We start from the raw sequence: 22,180 nt of genomic DNA, 5'->3' as shown, positions 1-22,180 counted from the left end.
TTGCTGGGGTGGGGAGGGAAATTCGACGTGGCCCTATTTGGAAAGCACAAAGCATCATCTTAGCAGATGTTTTTCCAGGTGAGCTGTAGATTCTGTTGCAACAAATCTCCTTAGCTAAAACATTGTAAAATCTCTTTGGAATTGCAGCTAATTCCATCACTTCCCCGTAGACTCTACCTCTCTGCTCAGTTTCTCTAAGGATACACAGCTCCGAGTTCACAGACGATGTTAAATTTATGCAGCAGCTGCTACCTCAAATACAGGCTTTTTCCAAACTCTCCCTCTTAGCTTCCATGTGATTCCACTGGGAGTATTTGTAAGGTGTAGTAACAATGAAGACTGTTTTTGAGCAACAGCTGTTAGAATGGAATCTTAAAATAGGCAATACTCTGCTGAATGTGATCTGTGAAGCGTTTTTTCATATTGCACAGTCATTTCTGAAATAAAAACATCTTCAGCTGCAGAGAAATCTAAGTCGGTAGAAACTGGATAGTTACCTTAAAATCAAATGATGACAAAAAACTAAGAAACAATTTTATCTTATGAAAGATTATCAACACCATAGTAAATCTATAATCTGTAGTACATCACATAAATAAGCAGCATGGCTCAGTGGAAAGAGCTCAGGCTTGGGAGTCAGAGGTCATGGGTTCAAATGCCAGCTCCTCATCTGTAAAATGGGGATGAAGACTGTGAGCCCCACGTGGGACAACCTGATCACCTTGTTATCCCCCCAGCGCTTAAAACAGTGCTTCACACCTAGTAAGTGCTTAACAAATACCATTATTATTATTATTATAGCATTTATTGAATGCGTATTATTTTTGTTTTGTGTACTGTGTATTTTACCTTGTCCTTTATGCTCTTTGAATGTTTTATTCTTTTACTACTCCAGATGTGTGTCTCAAATCATTTCTCTCACCTTTATACAGATTGTGACCCCCCTCAGGGGACAGAGTCCATGTCAAATTCTCTTGTTTATGTTCTTTCCCACGGTTTAGGACAGTGCTCTGCATAAATTAAGTGCTCAATAAGTAGTATTTCTTTTCTACAACTGTGCTCAGAGCCCTTATTAAGCACTTGGGAGAGTGCATTACAATTAGTAGACTTGACACACAAAGAAATATAGAGCTCTGTTCATAGGTTCAGAAGCAGCTTTGCATAGGGGAAAGAACACGGAAATGGAAGTCAGAGGACCTGGGTTCTAATTCCAGCTCTGCCATGAATCTGCTGTGTGACCTTGGACAAGTCACCTAACTAGACTGTAAGCTCATTGTGGGCAGGGAACATGTCTACCAACCCTGTTGTATTTTACTCTCCCAAGTGCTTAATACAGTGCTCTGCATGCAGTAAGCATTCAATAAATTCCATTGGTTGACTGATCAGCTGTATGTCTCAGTTTCCTCTTCTGTAAAATGGGCATTAAATCGTACTCCTTCGAATTTAGACTGAGAGCCCCATATTTGGCAGTCCAACCTGATAGCTTTGTGTTTACCCCAGTGCTTAGAACAGTGCTTTGCACATAGAAAGTGTTTAATGAGTACCAGAGTACCACAATAATAATAATAATGATGGCATGTATTAAGCACTTACTATGTGCAAAGCACTGTTCTAAGCGCTGGGGAGGTTACAAGGTGGTCAGGTTGTCCCATGGGGGGCTAACAGTCTTAATCCCCATTTTACAGATGAGGTAACTGAGGCACAGAGAAGTAAATAATAATAATAATAATAATGATGGTATTTGTTAAGCACTTACTGTGTGCCAAACACTGTTCTAAGTGCTGGGGGGATACAGGATGATGGGGTTGTCCCTCGTGGGGCTCACAGTCTTCATCCCCATTTTATAGGTGAGGGAACTGAGGCCCTGAGAATAATAATAATGGTATTTGTGAAGCACTTACTATGTGCCCAGCACTGTTCTAAGTGCTGGGGGAGGGATACAGGGTGATCGGGTTGTCCCTCGTGGGGCTCAGTCTTCATCCCCATTTTACAGGTGAGGGAACTGAGGCCTTGAGAATAGTGACTTGCCCAAAGTCACACAGCAAGTATTAAGTACTGCAGGTCAGGGAATTACCAGGGGTGCACTGTGTCAGTGATTTCATGGGTAGGCCATGTTGTCAGCCTAAAGGAATGGTCCAGAAAAGTTTAATCACAGAATAAGTTGGTCATACTTTCCCAGTGAGATGGGGGTAAAAGAGAAGGTGAAAGCCCCTTGATTGAGAGAGTCCCAGGGGAGATAGGATTGTTTGGAGTGACCCAGGACTCTGTGATGACAAGGATGAGGAGTGGGCCAGAAACAGGTTGAGATTGAAGCGGCGTTCATCCATGATATAATAATAATTATAACTATGGTTTTTGTTATGCGCTTACTATGTGACAAAGGACTGTACTGAGTGCTCAGTTAGAGACAAGATCACCAGGTCATACATGAGGCTCAAAGTCTTGCCCAGGGTTAGAACCCAGGCCTTCTGACTCCCAGTCCCTTGCTCTTTTCACTAGCCACACTGCTTCTCTGTAAAGTGGAGGGTGGGGGGGAAGGGGAAGGATCCCCAAGCCACATTTAGATGACACTGTGGAGTGGGACAGAAGAGGTGCAGCTTGTGAGGTGGAGTGGGGGTCAGCGGATGAAGCAGTGCAGGAACTCCAGGATGCGGGATGACAGTGAAGCAGCGTGGCTCAGTGAAAAGAGCACAGGCTTTGGAGTCAGAGGTCGTGGGTTCAAATCCTGGCTCCGCCACTTGCCATCTGTGTGACTTCGGGGAAGTCACTTAACTTCTCTGTGCCTCAGTTACCTCATCTGGAAAATGGGGATCAAGACTGTGAGCCCCATGTGGGACAACCTGAACACCTTGTAACCTCCCCAGCACTTAGAACAGTGCTTTGCACATAGTAAGCACTTAATAAATGCCATTATTATTATTATTATTATTATTAATGAGCAAGTTCTAGTTAGAAGAATTTGTTGGAGTAAAAAATGGTAGATGAAAAAATCCAGAAAATCAGATGTCTAAAGCCTGGCCTAGTGAAAAGAGATTGGCCTGGAAGTCAGAGGATGTTGGTTCTAATCCTGGGTCCGCCACATGTCTGCTTTGTGACTTTGGGCAAGTCACTAAACTTCTCTGTGCCTCAGTTACCTTATCTGTAAAATAAGGATTAAGACTGTGAGCCCTACTTGGGACAACCTGATTGCCTTATATCTACCCCTGTGCTTAGAACAGTGCTTGGCACATAGTAAGCGCTTAAAAATACCATTATTATTATTATTATTCACTTCTCTGTGCCTCAGTTACCTCATCTGTAAAATGGGGATTCAGATTGTAAGCCCCACATGGGACGGGGACTCTGTCCGTCTGGTTACCTTGTATCTACCCCAGTGCTTAGCATGGTGCAAATACCACAATTATTATTATTGTTATTGTCATTACTATCATTATTATTAAAGGATTTTTTCATTGCACTAAAACACCTTTCCTTATTTTCTATTAGAAAAATTTCCCATCATACAATGAGCATTCTTTTCCTTTTAAATGATGGGTCCCCCATTTAAAAACTGCTATCATGGCAAATGCCTACTGTGTTTTCAAAACATTTGGTTACTTCTCTATGGCGGTGTAGCTCTGTATCAGTGTAACTTCATGCGGCAATTCCTTTTTCCTTCTCGATTTTCCAGGTACTACAGTGCCACCATTCTGCAGATGTCAGGGGTCGAGGATGACAGAATGGCAATATGGCTATCTTCAGTCACAGCTTTCACAAATTTCATTTTCACGCTTGTAGGAGTCTGGCTGGTTGAGAAAGTGGGACGCAGAAAACTTACACTTGGGAGTTTAGCAGGTATGTATGTAATCTGAGATAGCTGATGTAAATCTTACCATAGAAAGATGAATTAAATGTGCTACACTCGAAGAGTGCTTCTTAACCAAACTGAACCCGGATTCTTCTATCATCTGCCACCCCCAAGTATTTTTTTTTCAATGTTCTAGATTCAGGAACCTATGGGCAGCAGGAATGAAACCAGTAAGTCTAATTATCTGTACAGCAACATTTGAGAGCACTTTTGTTGTTCCTATGATTGTGCTGGAACCCTATTGAACAATTTTTGATAACTATGAGGAATGTGAAATAATGAGGGGGAAGAATCAAATACTATTAACAGATTAAGGAATGAGGTTGACATTAGAAGTTTTTGGTGGCAGCAGATACTATGCACTACAAATGATAAGGTTAAAATATCAGATATTACCCACAGAAAATCAATCAAACACTGTACTAAGTATTTGGGAGAGTACAATGCAATAGAGTTGGTAGACACGATCCCCGCCTTTGCAACCTAATTAATTCTAAGCACACAGTCAATTAACATGTCATGCAAACTATAGGTTAAATCAATCAGTGCATCAATTGTATTTATTCAGTGCTTACTACGTGCAAAGCCCTACAGCAGAATTAGCAGACACATTCCCTGCCCATTACAAGCGTGCAACCTAGAGGGGGAGACAGGCATTAATGTTAATAAATAAGTGTATATAATATAACATATGTTATAATATATAATTTAAGGGTATGTAGATAAGTGCTGTAGGGTTGAGGGTGGGGAGACTATCGAGTGTCCAAAGGTCAGAGGTTGAGGTACACAGACGACCCAGAAGGGAGAGCGAGCCAAGGAAAAACTGTTCAAATGGGGAAGACCTCATGGGAGCCTTCTTTCCACAGTAGGAATCAAAGGTCATAAATGAGCTCCTTCTTGCCAAATCCAGGGGCCTCTACCCCATTTTAATCCTCCTTGACTTCTCAGCTGCCTTCAAGATTGTCAGCCACCCGCTTCTCCTGGAAACTTTATCCAGCCTCAGCTTGACTGACACTGTCCTCTCCTTTTTCTCTTCCTATCTCTCTAGCTGAATCTCTTTTGTGGGCTCCTCCTCTGCATTCCACCTCCTAACTGTGGGGGTTCCTCAGGGTTCAGTTCTGGGTCCCCTTCTGCTCTCCATCTATACTCACACCTTCGGAGAAGTCATTCACTTCCGTGGCTTCAACTACCACCTCTGTGCAGGTGATTCTCAAATTTACATCTCCAGCCCTGATCTTTCTCCTGCTCTGCAGTCTTGCGTTGCCTCCTGCTTTGAAGACATCTCTGCTTAGATGTCCTGCCCTCACCTCACACTTAACATGTCTAAAACATAACTCCTTATCTTCCCACCCAAACCCTGCCTTCCCCTTGACTTTCCCATCGCTGTAAAGAGCCCCACCGTCCTGCTTGTCTCATAAGCCAATAACCTTGGCTTTACCCTAGACTCCTCTCTCTCATTCAATCCACATATTCAGTCTTTCAGAAAATCCTGTCGGTTCAACCTTCACCTTGCTAGAACTCTGCCCTTTCCTCACCATATAAACTGCTACCACATTAATCCAAGCACTTATCCTATCCAGCCTTGATTACTGCATCAGCCTCCTTGGTGACCTCCCTATCTTCTGTCTCTCCCCATTCCAGTCCATACTTCACTTTGCTGCCGCAGATCATTTTTCTTCAAAAGCATTCAGTCCATGCTTCCACATTCCTCAAAAACTCCAGTGGTTGCCCAGCCACTTCTGCCGCAAACAAAAACTCCTCACCATCAGGCTTTTAAAGCAATCCATCACCTTACCCACTTCTACCTCACGCCACTGCTCTCCTTCTACCACCCAGCCCACACACTTTGCTCCTCTAATGCCAACCTACTCAATATACCTCAATCTTGATCTCTCCACTGACCGCTCACCCACATCCTTCCTCTGGCCTGGAACGTCCTCCGTCTTCATCTCCAAAGGACAGTGACTCTCCCCCCTTCAAAGCCTATTGAAGGCACATCTCCACCAAGAGGCCTTCACTGACTAAGCCTTCAATTCCTCTTATCTCACTCCCTTCTACATTGCCCTGATTTACTCCCTTTATTCACCACCTTCCCCCCAGCCCCACAGCACTTACGTACATATCCTTAAAGTATTTATTTATGTTAATGCCTGTCTCCCCCTCTAGACTGTAAGCTTGCTATGGGCAAGGAATGTGTCTACCAACTCTGTTATATTGTTCTCTCCAAAGTGCTTACTACAGTGCTTTTCACACAGTATGTGCTCCATAAATACGATTGATTGATAGATTGACATCTCAACAATCCACTACATCCCTACAAGATGCCAAAACAGATGCAGAAGTTATGGGCTTTGTGTCGCCAACTAAAAGTTGGGGAATACAAAATCTTGTACCAATTTTAGAAGGTAAGTACATTTAAGGAAATGAATGGTAGCCCGATGGACAGAGGAGTTGCAAAGGTGTGAAGGTATTCAGAAGATACTCTCCTGCTACAAGGTACATTGGAAAGTCAAAAGGAAGCTGCTGTTTAATCTAGATTGGACAAATTCTTCACTAAGATTGAAAACCCACTACCACAAGTCAACAGTCAGCAGAATCTTGATTCTACTTTTCCAGTCTCCTATAAAGATTCTGCTGACTGTTGACTTGTGGTAGTGGGTTTTCAATCGTAGTGAAGAATTTGTCCAATCTAGATTATAACATGTAAGTCTGTGGAAAAATGTACCCATGGCAAAACTCTTTACAGTACAGTCCCATTTTCAAAGATCATAATCCCTCACTCCATCATGAGGTAGGCCTGATGAGGAGAGACTGGAAATGAGAGGGAGAAATCGGAGGTACCTGAAGCAGGAATCGTCTGGAAACACAGGAGGGGAGGAAATGAGGAAAGCAGGGTACCAAGAAAGGATCTACAGTATAAATTAGACTTATGTATAAGACCCAGTCATCACATAGGGTCTCATTTTGAATGGAATCTAACAAATTCCATGCAATTCTCTGAGAATATGTACCCCACAGTACAACCATTCAACACTGTAGTTATTGGGGAACTGCTAAATTGTGTAGTACTTTAAGATATGACAGCCAAAACCAGACTGTTATACATTCCAAGTTGCACAGGGCAGCCACAGGTGTACCTTGTTCATTGTTGATAGAGACTTTTGGTGCCTCTCCGTCTTAAATATTGGACAGATAGTTTATCCATACTGCCAATTATTGCTTCAAGCACGGAAAGGGTCCAGGATCTAACATCTTTCTAAAAAATAATTTGATCTCTGGTTTTACTCCATCTTATGAGCCCAAACATGCTCATAATGTTTTTATTTGTGGTTCTGTTAGTCCTTCCACACTATATCGCGTCCTTGGAATCTCACTTTAAAGTGTTCAGTTTTCAAGTCAACAACTGCTCCTTTTTGGAGTGTTTTTTTTTTCCTCTTTTGATCTAGAGCTGTTTCTGGGTTTCCCATGGCCTTAAGCTTATGCCAATCCTCTTTGACAAGATTTATGCCAAGTAGACAGTTTGTAGTTGTATTTAAAAAAAAAAATGTTTATATTATCATTTAGATTTCTGATCCAAGGGATAGGTGAGAATAATAATTAATCAGCCATATTTATTAAGCTTTTAGTGTGTGCAGAGCACTGCACTTGGGAGAGTACAATATAACAGAGTTGATAAACACGTTCTCTGTTCATAAGCAGCTTACAGTCTAGAGGGGGAGACAGGCATTAAAATAAATTTACGGATATTACATAAGTGTTTCAGGACTGAGGGTGGGGGGAATAAAAGATGCAGTGCAAGATCGATGCAAACAGGAGAGAGAGTAGGGGAAATGAGGCTTAATCGTGATTTTAAAATTCAATAAGCTGGGAATAAGCTCATTAAATAAGATTTGTTTCTTTTTTAAATGATGTAAGAAGAGCAAGAGAGAGTATGGTGAGAGTATGTGCTACATTTTGAGCTAAAAGATGATCATTCATTCAGTCATATTTATTAAGCCCTTACCTTGTGCAGAGCACTGTTCTAAGTGCGTGGGAAAGTACAATACAACAATAAAGAGTGACAGTCCCTGCCCACAATGAACTCACAGTCTAGGGGTGGGGGATAGACAGGCATCAGTACAAATAAACAGACATCAATACAAATAAATAAAATTACATATATATTCATAAGTACTGTGGGGACGGGGTAGGAGAAAGGGAGCAAGTCAGGGTGACACAGAGGGAGTGGGAGTTGAGGAAAAGTGGGGCTTTGTCTGGGAAGACCTCTTAGAGGAGATGTGCCTTCAGTAAGGCTTTGAAGGGAGGGAGAGTAATTGTCTGGTGGATCATCATCAATCGTATTTATTGAATGCTTACTGTGTGCAGAGCACTGTACTAAGCGCTTGGGAAGTACAAGTTGGCAAAATATAGAGACAGTCCCTACCCAGTAGTGGGCTCACAGTCTAAAAGGATTTGAGGAGGAAGGGCGTTCCAGGCCAGAGGCAGGATGTGGTCTAGGGGTTGGCGACAAGACAGGGGAGATTGAGGCACAGTGAGAAGTTTAGCACCAGTGGAGCAAAGTATGAAGGCTGGGTTGTAAAAGGAGAGAAGTGAGGTGAGGTAGGAGGGGGCAAGGTGATGGGGTGCTTTAAAGCCAATGGTGAGGAGTTTCTGTTTGATACAATAAGATTTTTCTCAGGTTATAGATTCCACCAGTTTCTTCTCACAGTGCAGTTATAAAAATTGTTCATTCATTCATTCATTCATTCATTCAATCGTATTTATTAAGCGCTTACTGTGTGCAGAGCACTGTACTAAGCGCTTGGGAAGTACAAGTTGGCAACATATAGGGACAGTCCCTACCCAACAGCGGGCTCACAGTCTAGAAGGGGGAGACAGACAACAAAAGAAAACATATTAGCAAAATAACATAAATAACAAAATAAAATAAATAGAATAGTAAATATGTACAAACATATATACAGGTGCTGTGGGGAAGGGAAGGAGGTAGGGCGGGGGGGAAAGGGAGGGGGAGGAGGGGGAGAGGAAGGACCAAGACCAAGACCCAAGCGCTTAGTACAGTGCTCTGCACACAGTAAGTGCTCAATAAATACGATTGAATGAATGACCCCGACACAGTCGGACTCCGGTAGGGGTAGGACCCGACCCAGATCAGCCCGGTTCGCTCACCAACACACAAACCACTTGACGCGCCAGAGACTAAGGCCACAAAAAAACGTTTCGCCGAAAATATCCACACACATTTCTGACACTTGGTGTGAACTAAATCCGACCGCCGGAGCAGCGGGACACATGACCAGATGAGGATGTTGCATCCTTGCCTGTAGCATTGGAACCTTGAGCCATATTTCTTCATTCCTCTTGATTCGTACACTTCATAATCTTCCCAAAGTCTTTTCTAAGACCATAAATTGACAATAACAAAAGGATAAAAAAACTTCTAAATATTCCATCACCCGAAGTGCTTCATAACTGAATCAAATCGTGTTCTTTCTCCACATGCCCAGATGTATGATGATGATGATGGTATTTGTTAAGTGCTTACTATGTGCCAGTCTTCCAGACTGTGAGTCCACTGTTGGGTAGGGACCATCTCTATATGTTGCCACCTTGTACTTCCCAAGTGCTTAGTACAGTGCTCTGCACACAGTAAGCGCTCAATAAATACGATTGAATGAATGAATGAATCATTGTTCTAAGCACAAAGCAACATGGCGTAGTGGATAGAGCATGGGCCTGGGATTCAGAAGGTCATGGGTTCTAATTCTGACTCCACCACTTGCCTGCTGTGCGATCTTAGGTAAGTCATTTCACTTCTCTGTGCCTCAGTTCCCTCATCTGTCCAATGGTGATTAAGACTGTGAGCCCCACATGGGACAGGGACTGTGTCCAACCCGATTTGTTTGTATTCACCCCAGCGCTTAGTACAGTGCGGGTACATAGTAAGCGCTTAACAAATACCGTAATAGTAATAATTATTATTATTATTATTGTATTTAAGTTCTGGATTTTTGCTTGTAAGCGCCTTGAGGGCAATCATCATGTCTACCTATTCTATTATGCTCTCCCAAGCACTTTGTAAAGTAGCATTTATTGACTGACTGCGCTTAAACATAATTGGAATTAAATCACCTTGATGACCAAGTTAACCATTTTCTTTCATAATCGGTCAAGAGACTAGAATCGTGCCAGGTATGTAAATCAGAGAAGCAGTGTGGCTCAGTGGAAAGAGCACAGGCTTTGGAGTCAGAAGTCATGGGTTCAAATCCCAGCTCTGCCAAGTGTCAGCTGTGTGACTTTGGGCAAGTCACTTAACTTCTCTGGGCCTCAGTTACCTCATCTTTAAAATGGGGACTGTGAGCCCCCCATGGGACAACCTGATCACCTTGTAACCTCCCCAGTGCTTAGAGTAGTGCTTTGCACATAGTAAGCGCTTAATAAATGCCATTAAAAAAATCAGTCAGATCCCACAGGAGGATGGGGGTAAGTATTTGGTCATGAGATGGACAAGATCAAAATACAGTGAGTAGTTAGCATGAGAAGAGCAAAGAGAAGAGCAGGCTGAGTTATGATAGGAATTCAGTGATGTAAGGTAAGGGGAAAGATTGAGTACTTTAAAGCCATTGGTTTTGTTTGATGTGGAGGTGGGTGGGCAACCACTGAAGGTTCCTGTGGAGTGGAAGGATTGGATTGAACTTTGTTCAGAAAAGTGATCCGGGGAGGAGGCTGAAGTATTTCTGAACTGGGGAGAGACAGGAGGCAGGGAAGACAGCAAGGAGGCTGATGTCATAGTTAAGGTGCTATAAGTGTCCTTGGATCAGCGTAGTAGCAGTTTGGATGGAGAGGAAAGGGCAAATTAAAATGATGTGAAGGTAGAACCAGAAGGATTTGGTGACATTGAATACGTGGGTTGAATAAGAGAGATGGTTAGAGGATAATGCCAAGTTTACAGATTTGCAAGACAGAGAGATAGTGGTGCTGTCTACGGTGATGGGGAATTCAGCAGAAGGACAGGGTTTAGGTGGGAAGATGAGGAGATCATCATCATCATCATCAATCGTATTTATTGAGCGCTTACTATGTGCAGAGCACTGTACTAAGCGCTTGGGAAGTACAAGTTGTTTTGGTTATATTTTGGAGATGTTTGGTTGGAGATGTTTTGGTTATATTAAATCTGAGATGTTGGCAGTACATCCAAGTAGAGGAGCAGCGTGGTTTAGTGGATAGAACGCCAGCCTGGGAATAAGAAGCATTTGGGTTCTAATCCTGGCTCTGCTACATATCTGCTGTGTGACCTTGGGCAAGTCACTTAACTTCTCTGGGCCTCAGTTACCATATCTATAAAATGGGGCTTAAGAGTGTGAGTCCTGTGGGGACATGGACTGTATCCAACTTTATTAACTTGCATCTACCCCAGCGTTTAGAATACTGCTTGGCACATAGTTAGTGCTTAACAAGTATCATTATTATTATCAGTATTATTATTATTATTATTATTATTATGAGATGTTCTGGAGTCAGGAGGAAATATGATACTGCAGAGAAGGAGAGATGTCAGGGTTGGAGATGTAGATTTAGGAATCACCCTCATAGAGCTGGAAGTTGAAGCTGTGTGAGTGAATGAGTGCTATGAGGGAGTCGGTGTAGATGGAAAATAGAAAGGGACCCAGAACTGAGCCTTGAGGGACTCCCAAACAATTCGTCAATCAATTGTATTTGATGAGCGCTTGCTCTGAGCAAAGCACTGTACTAACCACTTGGGAGAGTAAGTTCAATGTAACAGAGTTACTAGACATGTTACCTTTCCACAACAAGTTTACAGTCTAGAGAGGGAGATAGACATTAATATAAATAAATTACAGATAATGTACATAAGTTCTGTGAGGCTAAGGGAGGGGTGAATAATGAGTGCAAATCCAATTGCAAAGGCAACACAGAAGGGAGTGGGAGAAGAGGAAAAGAGGACTTAGTCAGGGAAGGCCTCTTGGAGGAGATGTGCTTTTAATAAGGCTTTGAAGGTGGGAAAAGTGACCATCTTTTGGCTATGAAGATATGGCGTTCCAGACCAGAGGCATGTTGTGGATGAGAGGTCAGCAGCAAGATAGAGGAGACCGAGGTACAGTGAAGTAGAGGAGCAAAATGTGTGGGCTGGTAATAAGAAATTGGGGAGGTAAATTAGGAGGAGGCAAGATGAATGAGTGCTTTCTTGTACTTCCCAAGCGCTTAGTACAGTGCTCTGCACACAGTAAGCACTCAATAAATACCATTGAATGAATGAATGAATGCTTTAAAGCCAATGGTATGGAATTAGAAGGTGGAAGGCAGACGAGGAGGCTCTGAAAGAGACTGAGAAGGAACAGCCAAAGTGATAGGTGGAGAATTCATTCATTCAATCATATTTACTGAGCATTTACTATGTGCGGAGCACTGTACTAAGCACTTGGAAAGTACAGTTCGGCAACAGAGACAATCCCTACCCAACAACGGGCTCACAGTCTAGAAGGGGGAAGCAGACAAGAAAACAAAGCAAGTAGACAGGCATCAATAGCATCAAAATAGATAAATAGAAGTATAGATATATACACATCATGAATAAAATAAATAGAATAATAAATATGTACAAATATACACGTGCTGTGGGGCTGGGAAGGGGGTAGAGCAGACGGAGGGAGGAGGGGTGATGGGGAAGGGAAGAGGGCCAGAGGAAAAGGGGGGATCAGCCTGGGAAGGCCTCCTGGAGGAGGTGAGTTCTCGGTATCAGAAGAGGACAGTGTCAGTGAAACCGAGGTTGGATAATGTTTAATGGAAAAGGGGGTGGTCCTCTGGTCCAAAGGCAGCTGAGAAGTTGAGAAGGATTTAGATGGAGTAGAGGACTTCTGATTTGGCAAGAAAGAGGTCATTGACAACCTTAGAAAGGGCAGTTTCTGTGGAGTGAAGGGAGTGGATTTTGGAGAGGAATTAGAGGGGAGATGGGAGATAACTGGAGGGATCTTTGGAGGTCTCAAAATCTTTATATCTATTAAATAACAATTATTTTTATGGTATTTGTTAAGCACTTACTATGTGCCAGGCACTGTTCTAAGTGTTATTGACTTGAGAATTTATTAGCAGCAAATTTGATGTGTTTCATTTTACTTCCCAAGCATTTGGTACACTACATTGTTTCCGGGAGGTCCTCAATACACAGCCCTTTCGTACATATCTGTAATTTATTTATTTGTATTGATATCTGTCTTCTCCCCTCTAGGCTGTAGGATCCTAAAAGGCAGGGAATGTGTCTGTTTCTTGTTGTATCGTACTCTCCCAAGTGTTTAGTCCAGTGCTCTGCACACAGCAAGCACTCAATAAATATGATTGAGTGAATGAATAAATTCCATTATGACTGCTAACATAATAATAATAATAATTGTGGTATTTGTTACGTGCTTACTGTGTGCCAGGCACTGTTCTAAGCGCTGGGGTGGATACAAATAAATCAGGTTGGACACAGTCCGTGTCCCACTTGGTGCTTCCAGTCTCAATCCCCATTTTACATATGAGGCACCTGAGAATCAGAGAAGTGAAGTGACTTGCCCAAGACTACATGGCAAACAAATGGCAGAGCTGGGATTAGAACCCACGACCTTCTGACTCCAAGGCCTGTGGTCTATCCACAAGATAGCAAGCTCTGAGGGCAGGGATCATGTTTATAAACACATCTGTACTCTCCTAAATGTTTAATATAGTGCTTCTCACAAAATAAAATCTTAGGTAAATTCCTTGTGCTCAGGGTAGTTCTGTGGAAGGAGCACGGGCTTTGGAGTCAGAGGTCATGGGTTCAAATCCTGACTCAGCCAATTGGTAGCTGTGTGACTTTGGGCAAGTCACTTAACTTCTCTGGGCCTCAGTTACCTCATCTGTAAAATGGGGATTAAGACTGTGAGCCCCCTGTGGAACAACCTGATCACCTTGTAACCTCCCCAGTGCTTAGAACAGTGCTTTGCACATAGTAAGCGCTTAATAAATGCCATTATAAAAAAAGGGACCACATCTTCATGTATGTTATATGTTCCTAAAAACTGGTATTATACTCTCTTTAGCATGTAGTACAGTGCTTTGCACACAGTGAGTGCTCAGTAAATATGACTGATTGATTAAAAACCCACCTCAGTGCTCTGGACACAGTCTGCTTGATAAATAATGTTGCACAGTTGAGCAACACAGCACCAAAACATACAAGCTTAGTATGGGTATTTTGAAGAAAAAAATACAAAAAACTCAGGATTTGTTGAGTCTGCTGGGCAGTGTGGAAAAGACAGAAGGTGTTGGAAGAGACAAAGTCAGTGAGAAATTGTCTTTTCTGTGAGGGTCTCCTTTGTGGCAGAGCTCTCTCAATTCTTTATCTTATCTGTCTGTGTGCCACAGAGACTCTTCATTAGATCATCTTTTCCTTGCATCTCTTCGAGATTCTGTTTTGAGGAAGGAAACATACAGAACAACTTCAAACCAGTGTTGAAATTTAAAATACTGAAGAGGAACGCAGACGGTCATTTCTTTTGGACTGACTTCATGTTCTACTCCTTCTTCTAAGAACACCCTTCTTGCTCTTATCTGAGTTTCACTCACAGCCCCATTTCTCTGCCCCACAGTTTGAACATTACCCTGCAGGACGGTCTTTTCTCTTCCCCCATCTATGTCGTTTGGAGGTTGTCTCCCTCTTTACATCTCCAAAGCCGCCTTCTTTTGTCCAAGCCTTCTAAGCGACCTTTTCCACGTTTTGGCTGGAGCCCATTCTAGCTTCTGAATTGACCTCTACTCAAATCTGGACTCTAATCTCCAGCTATATCATGTTCTCTACAAACCACTGAGAAAATATTATTCTCTTTCTAGTGCTGTCTCCTCAGGGCTCCCCTGTGCTTTCTATTACAGCTTAAGCAGTTTGTCTATTTTCACACTGTACATCACTCTGCTCCTGAGTGGAACTCTTAGCTCATCTGGGCCCATAGTTTGCTCTGATTGCAGTACCCAAGCAGATCTTTCCTTGGTTCCTTGAATTTCCTTACCATTCGGGGCCCAGTCTGTTTTTTCAGTCCTCCAGAATACTGGAACCATCTCTCACGTCGCCTTCTTTCCTCTAATACTTACCTTGCTTCTTCTAGAGAATCCGACCAGAGTAGCTTAAAGGAGATGAAAGGAAATTTGAAAGGGTCGCTCTTGTATGCCATCAAAAAATATGATCTTCTGGAAAGAATTTGGACTTGGGAGAAGTCAGACCTGGGCTCTAGTCCCGGCTCTGCCCTGTATTTGTTGTGTAACTTTGGGCAAGTAACTTAACTTCATCATGTCTCCATCCTTCATCGGCAAATGGGGATAACATATGTTTTCTCCTCCCCACTTACGCTGCAAGCCCCAAATAAGATAGGAACTGTGTTCTCTCTGATTGTCTTGATTCTACCTCATTGCCTGGCACAGTGATTGTTAGATTTTCTTCAAATGCCATTGAGTTGTTTCTGACCCACAGCGATTCCATGGACACATTCTCTTCAGCTCGTCCCGCCTTCTGTCATAAAGTTGTTTTTGGTATGTATACCCATAGAGTTTTCTTGGTAAAGATATTGAAGTGGTTTACCATTGCCTTCTTCCACGAAGTAAGAACTTGAATCTCTGCCGCTGTCTTTGATAAACATTTTGATCACTTGATTCATTCATTTATTCATTCATTCATATTTACTGAGTGCTTACTGTGTGCAGAGCACTGTACTAAGCGCTTGGAAAGTACAGTTCAGCCGCAAATAGAAACAATCCTTGTCCAACAGTGGGCTTACATTCTAGAATGGGGGAGACAAACAACAAAACAAAGCGAGTGAACAGGCATCAGTAGCATCAATATAAATAAATAGAATTACCGATATATACACATCATTAATAAAATAAATAGAATAATAAATATGTACATATATACAAAAGTGCTGTGGGACAGGGAGGGAAGTAGAGCAGAGGGAGGGAGTCGATGCTATGGGGAGGGGAGGAGGAACAGAGGAAAAGGAGGGCTTAGTCTGGGAAGGCCTCCTGGAGGAGGTGAGCTTTCAGTAGGGCTTTGAAGTCAGGGAAGTGTGCTAGTTTGGTGGATGTGAGGAAGTCGGGCATTCCAGGCCAGAGGTAGGATGTGGTCCAGGGGTCACTGGCAAGACAGGTGAGAATGAGACACAGTGAGAAGGTTAGCACCACCAGAGGAGCAGAGTGTGCCATCTGGGCTATAGAAGGAGAGAAGGGAGGTCAGGTAGGAAGGGGTAAGGTGATAGAGAGTTTTGAAGCCAAGAGTGAGGAGTTTTTGCTTCATATGAAGGTTGATAGGCAACCACTGGGGATTTTTGAGAAGCTGGGGTGATATGCCCAGAGCGTTTCTGTAGAAAGATAATCTGGGCAGCGGAGTGAAGTATAGACTGAAGTGGGGAAGGACAGGAGGTTGGGAGATCAGAAAGGAGGCTGCTGCAGTAATCCAGTAGGAACAGAATGAGTGATTGTACTAACAAGGTAGTGGTTTGGATGGAGAGGAAAGGGCGGATCTGGGCAATGTTGTGAAGATGAAACCGGCAGGTTTTGGTGACAGATTGGCTATGTGGGGTGAATGAGAGAGCGGAGTCAAAGATGACACCAAGGTTGTGGGCTTGTGAGAAAGGAAGGATGGTAGTGCCCTCCAAAATGATGGGAAAGTCAGGGAGAGGACAAGATTCATCCACCACTGACTCTTTCCCATGTTGCCGCTGCCCAGCACAGGTGAATTGACTTTATCTGACACTTTGGCTTAGACCTTTCCATTCTGAGTAGCCCTGTATGTCAGAGCTTTAAGTTTCAACAGTGTACACAAACTCCCCTGCCACTATAAGGTGTCAGCTAATAGGATTCATATTGGCAGATAGTAAATGCTTAATAAATACTACTTTTTAAAGCTGTGAAATTATTTGAAAACAATATAAATAAATGCAACACCTGCTAGCTATTAGATTGATGTTTTAAATATTGTATGCTTGTGAAATCTGACACAGTATTATAATATACTATACTATGTATTATAGAGTACTATAATATAGTATTTTAATATGGGAGCTTGCAAAAACTTGCTTGGTTTTTTTTCAGCTTAATCTTTAGACTTGACAAAGAATGAATGCTATTGGAACATCACTGGAAAGAACACCTGTAGATAATCCTTGCAGTAGGCATCTGTCACCAATCTGTGATTTTTTAAATAATGTTATATGCAATCTATTGTGTAGATAGCAACAGTGTATGGGATGAATCTAAACCAACCACTGACCTCAGTTAATTTACCAGTGGAACCTTTTCTGGTATACAAAAATCACTTACTGAAATATTGGTTAGCATCCTAGAGAGATCAGTTTGTTTTACTGAATTTGCATCTTATTCCAGAATTGATTCTGTTCTGTGGCGCAGCATTGCTTTTTCTCTAAATTAAAACATTCTAAAGAAACACTTTTTTATTATTATTTTTTTTAGGTACTACCGTAGCACTTGTTATCCTTGGTTTGGGGTTTTTGCTGTCAGCTCAGGTGTCACCACAAGTCACACTTAAGCCAACAGATCCTTCAGGCCAGAACTCAACTTGCCTAAAATACAGGTGAGATTTTGTGATCAATCATTGATAATCAGGAAACCATTCGTTATTCAATACCTTATTATATCCTAAATGTCCTGAGCAGTTTATCTATAATGTGGATCAATCAATCAATCAGTGGTATTTATTGAGTGCTTACTTTGTGCAGAGCACTGTACCAAGTGTTTGGGAGCAGACACTACAACAGAATTAACAGGTGCTTTCCCTGCCCGTAATGAGTTTACGTTCTAGAAGATCAGAGGTCGATTTTTTTGTATTCTGTAAAGAATGATCAAATGATTTTTTCTCAAGGTAATAAGAAAAGTCTTCTAGACCATAATCTTCTTGTGAGTAGGTAACATGTCTACCAGAGAAGGAGCGTGGCTCAGTGGGAAGAGCATGGGCTTTGGAGTCAGAGGTCATGGGTTCAAATCCCAGCTCCGCCAACTGTCAGCTGTGTTGACTTTGGGCAAGTCAGTTCACTTCTCTGTGCCTTAGTTACCTCATCTGTAAAATAGGAATCAAGACTGTGAACCCCCCGTGGGGCAACCTGATCACCTTGTAATCTCCCCAGCACTTAGAACAGTGCTTTGCACATAGTAAGTGCTTAATAAATGCCATTATATTATATATATTATACCCTCACAAATAGTACAGTACTCTGCGATAGTAAGCCCTTAATAAATATCAATCAATTAAAGGTATTTATTGAGCACTTATTGTGTAGAAAGCACTATACTAAACATTTGAGTTGATAGATATCGTCCCTGCCCACGAGAAGCTTTCAGTCTAGAGGGGAAGACTGATGTTAATTCAGATAAATTACAGATATGTACATTAGTGTGATGGGCCAGAGGTTGGGGTGAATGCCAATTGCTCAAAGATCCAAGTACATGAGCAGGGAAGGGAGAGGGAGTTGGGGAAGAAAGGTTTAATTGAGGAAGGTCTCTTCGAAAAGATGTGACTGTTATAAGGCTTTGAAGGTGGAGAGAGAGTGGTGGTTGGGTACATATGTAAGGGAAGGGAGTTCCAGGCCAGAGGAAGGGAATGGAAAGAGGTCAGCAGCCAGATAGTCGAGATCGGGCTACAGTGAGCAAGCTGGCCCTAGAGGAGTGAAGCATGTGGGTTGGGCTGTAGGAGATCAGTGACTTAAGGTAGAAAGGGGTGAGCTGATTGAGTGCTTTTAAGCTGATGGTTTCTGTTTGATGTGGTTGTAAATCGGGAACCACACTGGAGGTTCTTGAGGAGTGAGGAGATGTGAACTGAACTTTTTTTTAGAAAAATAATCCAGACAGCAGAGTGAAGTAGGAACTGACTTGGGGAGAGACAAGAGGCAGGGAGGTCAGCAAGGAGGCAGACGCAAGAGTCAAGGCGGGACAGGATAAGTGAATAATAATAATAGTAATAATGATGATGGCATTTGTTAAGCGCTTACTAGGTGCAAAGCACTGTTGTAAGCGCAGGGGAGGATACAAGGTGATCAGGTTGTCCCACGTGGGGCTCACAGTCGTAATCCCCATTTTACAGATGAGGGAACTGAGGCACAGAGAAGCGAAGTGACTTGCCCAAAGTCACACAGCTGACAATTGGTGGAGCTGGGATTTGAACCCATGACCTCCGATTCCCAAGCCCGTGCTCTTTCCACTGAGCCACGCTGCTTCTCTAGTATAATATAGTCTGGTATAGTAAGCACTAAGCAAATACCATTTTAAAAAGTGCTTGGATCAGCAAAGTAGCAGTTTGGATAGCGAGGAAAGGGCAGGTTTTAGTGATGTCGTGAAGGTAGAGCCAAGCCTGGAAGCTCGCTGTGGGCAGGGAGTGTGTCTGTTCATTGTTGTATTGTACACTCCCGAGTGCTTAATACAGTGCTTTGCACACAGTAAACACTCAGTAAGTATGATTGAATGAATTGAATGAATGAAAGGTTTGGTGACCGTTGGAGTAGGTGGGTGGATTGGGAGACATGAATCATGGATAATGCCAGGGCTTGTAAAATAGGCAGAATAGTGGTATCATCCTCAGCAAATGTCATTGATTGATAGTAATTACCAAATTACCAAGTTACATACTGGCCATGCTGAAGATACAGTATGGCCTATTGGCAAGAGCACAGCTTGAATGTCAGAGGCTGTGGGTTCTAATCCTGGCTTCACCATTTATCTTCTCTGTGACCTTGGGCAAGTCAATTAAATTCTCTGTGCCTCATCTGGAAAATGGGGATTGAGACTGTGAGACCATGTGGGACAGGGACTGTGTCCAACCTGATTATCTTGTGTCTACCCCAGCGTTTAGTACAGTGCTTGGCACATAGAAAGTGCTGAATAAATACCATAATTATTATATTTATTATTATTAAGTTTTAATAATAATAATAATGATGTCATTTATTAAGCACTTACTATGTGCAAAGCACTGTTCTAAGCACTGGGAAGGTTACAAGGTGATCAGATTGTCCCGTGGGGGGCTCACAGTCTTAATCCCAATTTTACAGATGAGGGAACTGAGGCAGAGAGAAGTTAAATCACTTGCCCAAAGTCACACAGCTGCCAATTGGTGGATCAGGATTTGAACCCGTGACCTCTGACTCCAAAGCCCGTGCTCTTTCCATTCATTCATTCATTCATTCATTCAATTGTATTTATTGAGCGCTTACTATGTGCAGAGCACTGTACTAAGCACTTGGGAAGAACAAGTTGGCAACATATAAAGACAGTCCCTACCCAACAGTGGGCTCACAGTCTAGAGGGGGGAGACAGAGAACAAAACCAAATATATTAACAAAATAAAATAAATAGAATATGTACAAGTAAAATAAATAGAGTAATAAATACGTAAAAACATATATACATATATACAGGTGCTGTGGGGAGGGGAAGGAGGTAAGGCGGGTGATTGAGAGGGGGTGGGGGGGAGAGGAAGGAGGGGGCTCTGTCTGGGAAGGCCTCCTGGAGGAGGTGAGCTCTCCGTAGGGCCTTGAAGGGAGGAAGAGAGCTAGCTTGGCAGATGGGCAGAGGGAGGGCATTCCAGGCCCGGGGGAGGACGTGGGCCGGGAGTCGACGGTGGGACAGGCGAGAATGAGGCACAATGAGGAGATTAGCGACAGCAGAGGAGCGGAGGGTGTGGGGTGGGCTGGAGAAGGAGAGAAGGGAGGTGAGGTAGGAGGGGGCGAGGGGATGGACAGCCTTGAAGCCGAGGGTGAGGAGTTTCTGCCTGATAAATCCATCAGCAGCATGGCCTTGTGGAAAGAGCCCAGCTCTGAGTCAGGGAACCTGTGTCCTTAACCTGGCTCTGCCACTTCATTCATTCATTCATTCAAATGTATTTATTGAGCACTTACTGTGTGCAGAGCACTGTACTAAGCGCTTGGGAAGTACGCGTTGGCAACATATTGTTTGCTCTGTGACTCTGAGCAAATCACTTAACATCTCTGTGCCTCAGTTTCCTCAACTGTAAAATGGGGATTCTATATCTGTTCTCCCTCTGACTTAGACTGTGAGCCCCATATTGGGCAGGGACTAGGTCCGACCTGATTATCCTGCATCTATCCCAGCGCTTAGTATAGTGCTTGACATATAGTAAATGCTTACCAAATACCAAAATTTATTATTATTATTATTATTATTATGGTTAATTCATTCATTCAGTTGTATTTATTGGACGCTTACTGTGTGCAGAGCACTGGACTAAGTGCTTGGAAAGTACAGTTCAGCAATAAAGAGAAATAATCCCTTCCCACATAGGATTTACAGTCTACAAGGGGGAAGACAAGCATCAAAACAAGTAAACAGGCATCATTATAAATAAGTAGAATTATAGGTATATACACATCAAAACAAGTAAACCGGCATCAATATAAATAAATATAATTATAGATATATGCATGCATAAATAAATGCCTTGGGGCGGGTAGAGGGGGATTAGCAAAGGGAGCGAGTCGGGGCGACATGGAGGGGAGGGGGAGCTGAGGAAAGGGAGGGCTTAGTCTGGTTAAGCACTTACTCTGTGCCAGGCACTGTTCTGAGCCCTGGAGTAAATACAGGGTAATCAGGTTGGACACAGTCCCCATTTTACAGGTGATTTAACTGCGCCCTAGAGAAGTTAAGTGACTTGCTCAAGGTCACACAGCAGACAAGTGGTGGAGCTGGGACTAGAACCCAGGTCCTTCTGACTCCTGGGCTTGTGCGATATCCATTAAGCCATGCTGCTTCTCATCAGTATATATGTTTGGTTGAGACACTGGTCAGTAGGTAAGGAATGTTTTTCCAACAGTGTGAGCCTGTTTGGATGCAGGATAACGCAATGCGGCATCACTGTAAGACCTACAACATCATGCTTTCTCAACCTGGATTTTTAGCAGGTCTGCAACCCCACCTCTAAAGGACAACTGGATATCGTGTAGCAACATGAAGTGATTTGAAAAGCAAGGGACTGATGGTCAGAGGACCTGGAGTCAAGTCCCAGCTATGCTCATGGTCTCCTGTGTGACTGAAGTAATTACTTGACCTCCTTGTGCCTTAGCTTCATCATTTATATAGTGTGAATAAGATATATTGTGAGCTCCTTATGGGCTAGGGACTAGGTCCTATCTCATGACTTTATGTCTACCCCAGGCTTAGCCAATAGTAAGCATGAAATAAATGTTAGAAATGTTAGAAATTGTGCCAAACGGTAAAAATAGCCACCCTAAAGTGTAGGAACTTTTGACTGCCAGTTTCACCTGTGGGGTTTTCAGCTTAGAGAAA

The 22,180-nt window shown here is 42.8% G+C and overlaps 1 protein-coding gene across 1 annotated transcript in view; it reads left to right on the top strand.

Annotated features, from left to right (window-relative positions):
* SLC2A13 (solute carrier family 2 member 13) overlaps positions 1-22,180 on the top strand; it is a 481,564-nt gene that overhangs the window by 326,749 nt on the left and 132,635 nt on the right. The window contains exons 6-7 of the mRNA XM_038766641.1: positions 3,671-3,834; positions 17,342-17,462. Of these exons, the coding sequence (XP_038622569.1) occupies positions 3,671-3,834; positions 17,342-17,462 (285 nt within the window). The remainder of the gene's footprint in view (positions 1-3,670; positions 3,835-17,341; positions 17,463-22,180) is intronic.

The sequence above is a fragment of the Tachyglossus aculeatus genome, chromosome 2, assembly GCF_015852505.1.
Source record: "Tachyglossus aculeatus isolate mTacAcu1 chromosome 2, mTacAcu1.pri, whole genome shotgun sequence".
NCBI lineage: Eukaryota > Metazoa > Chordata > Mammalia > Monotremata > Tachyglossidae > Tachyglossus > Tachyglossus aculeatus.
This window is presented reverse-complemented; position numbering and strand designations above follow the sequence as displayed.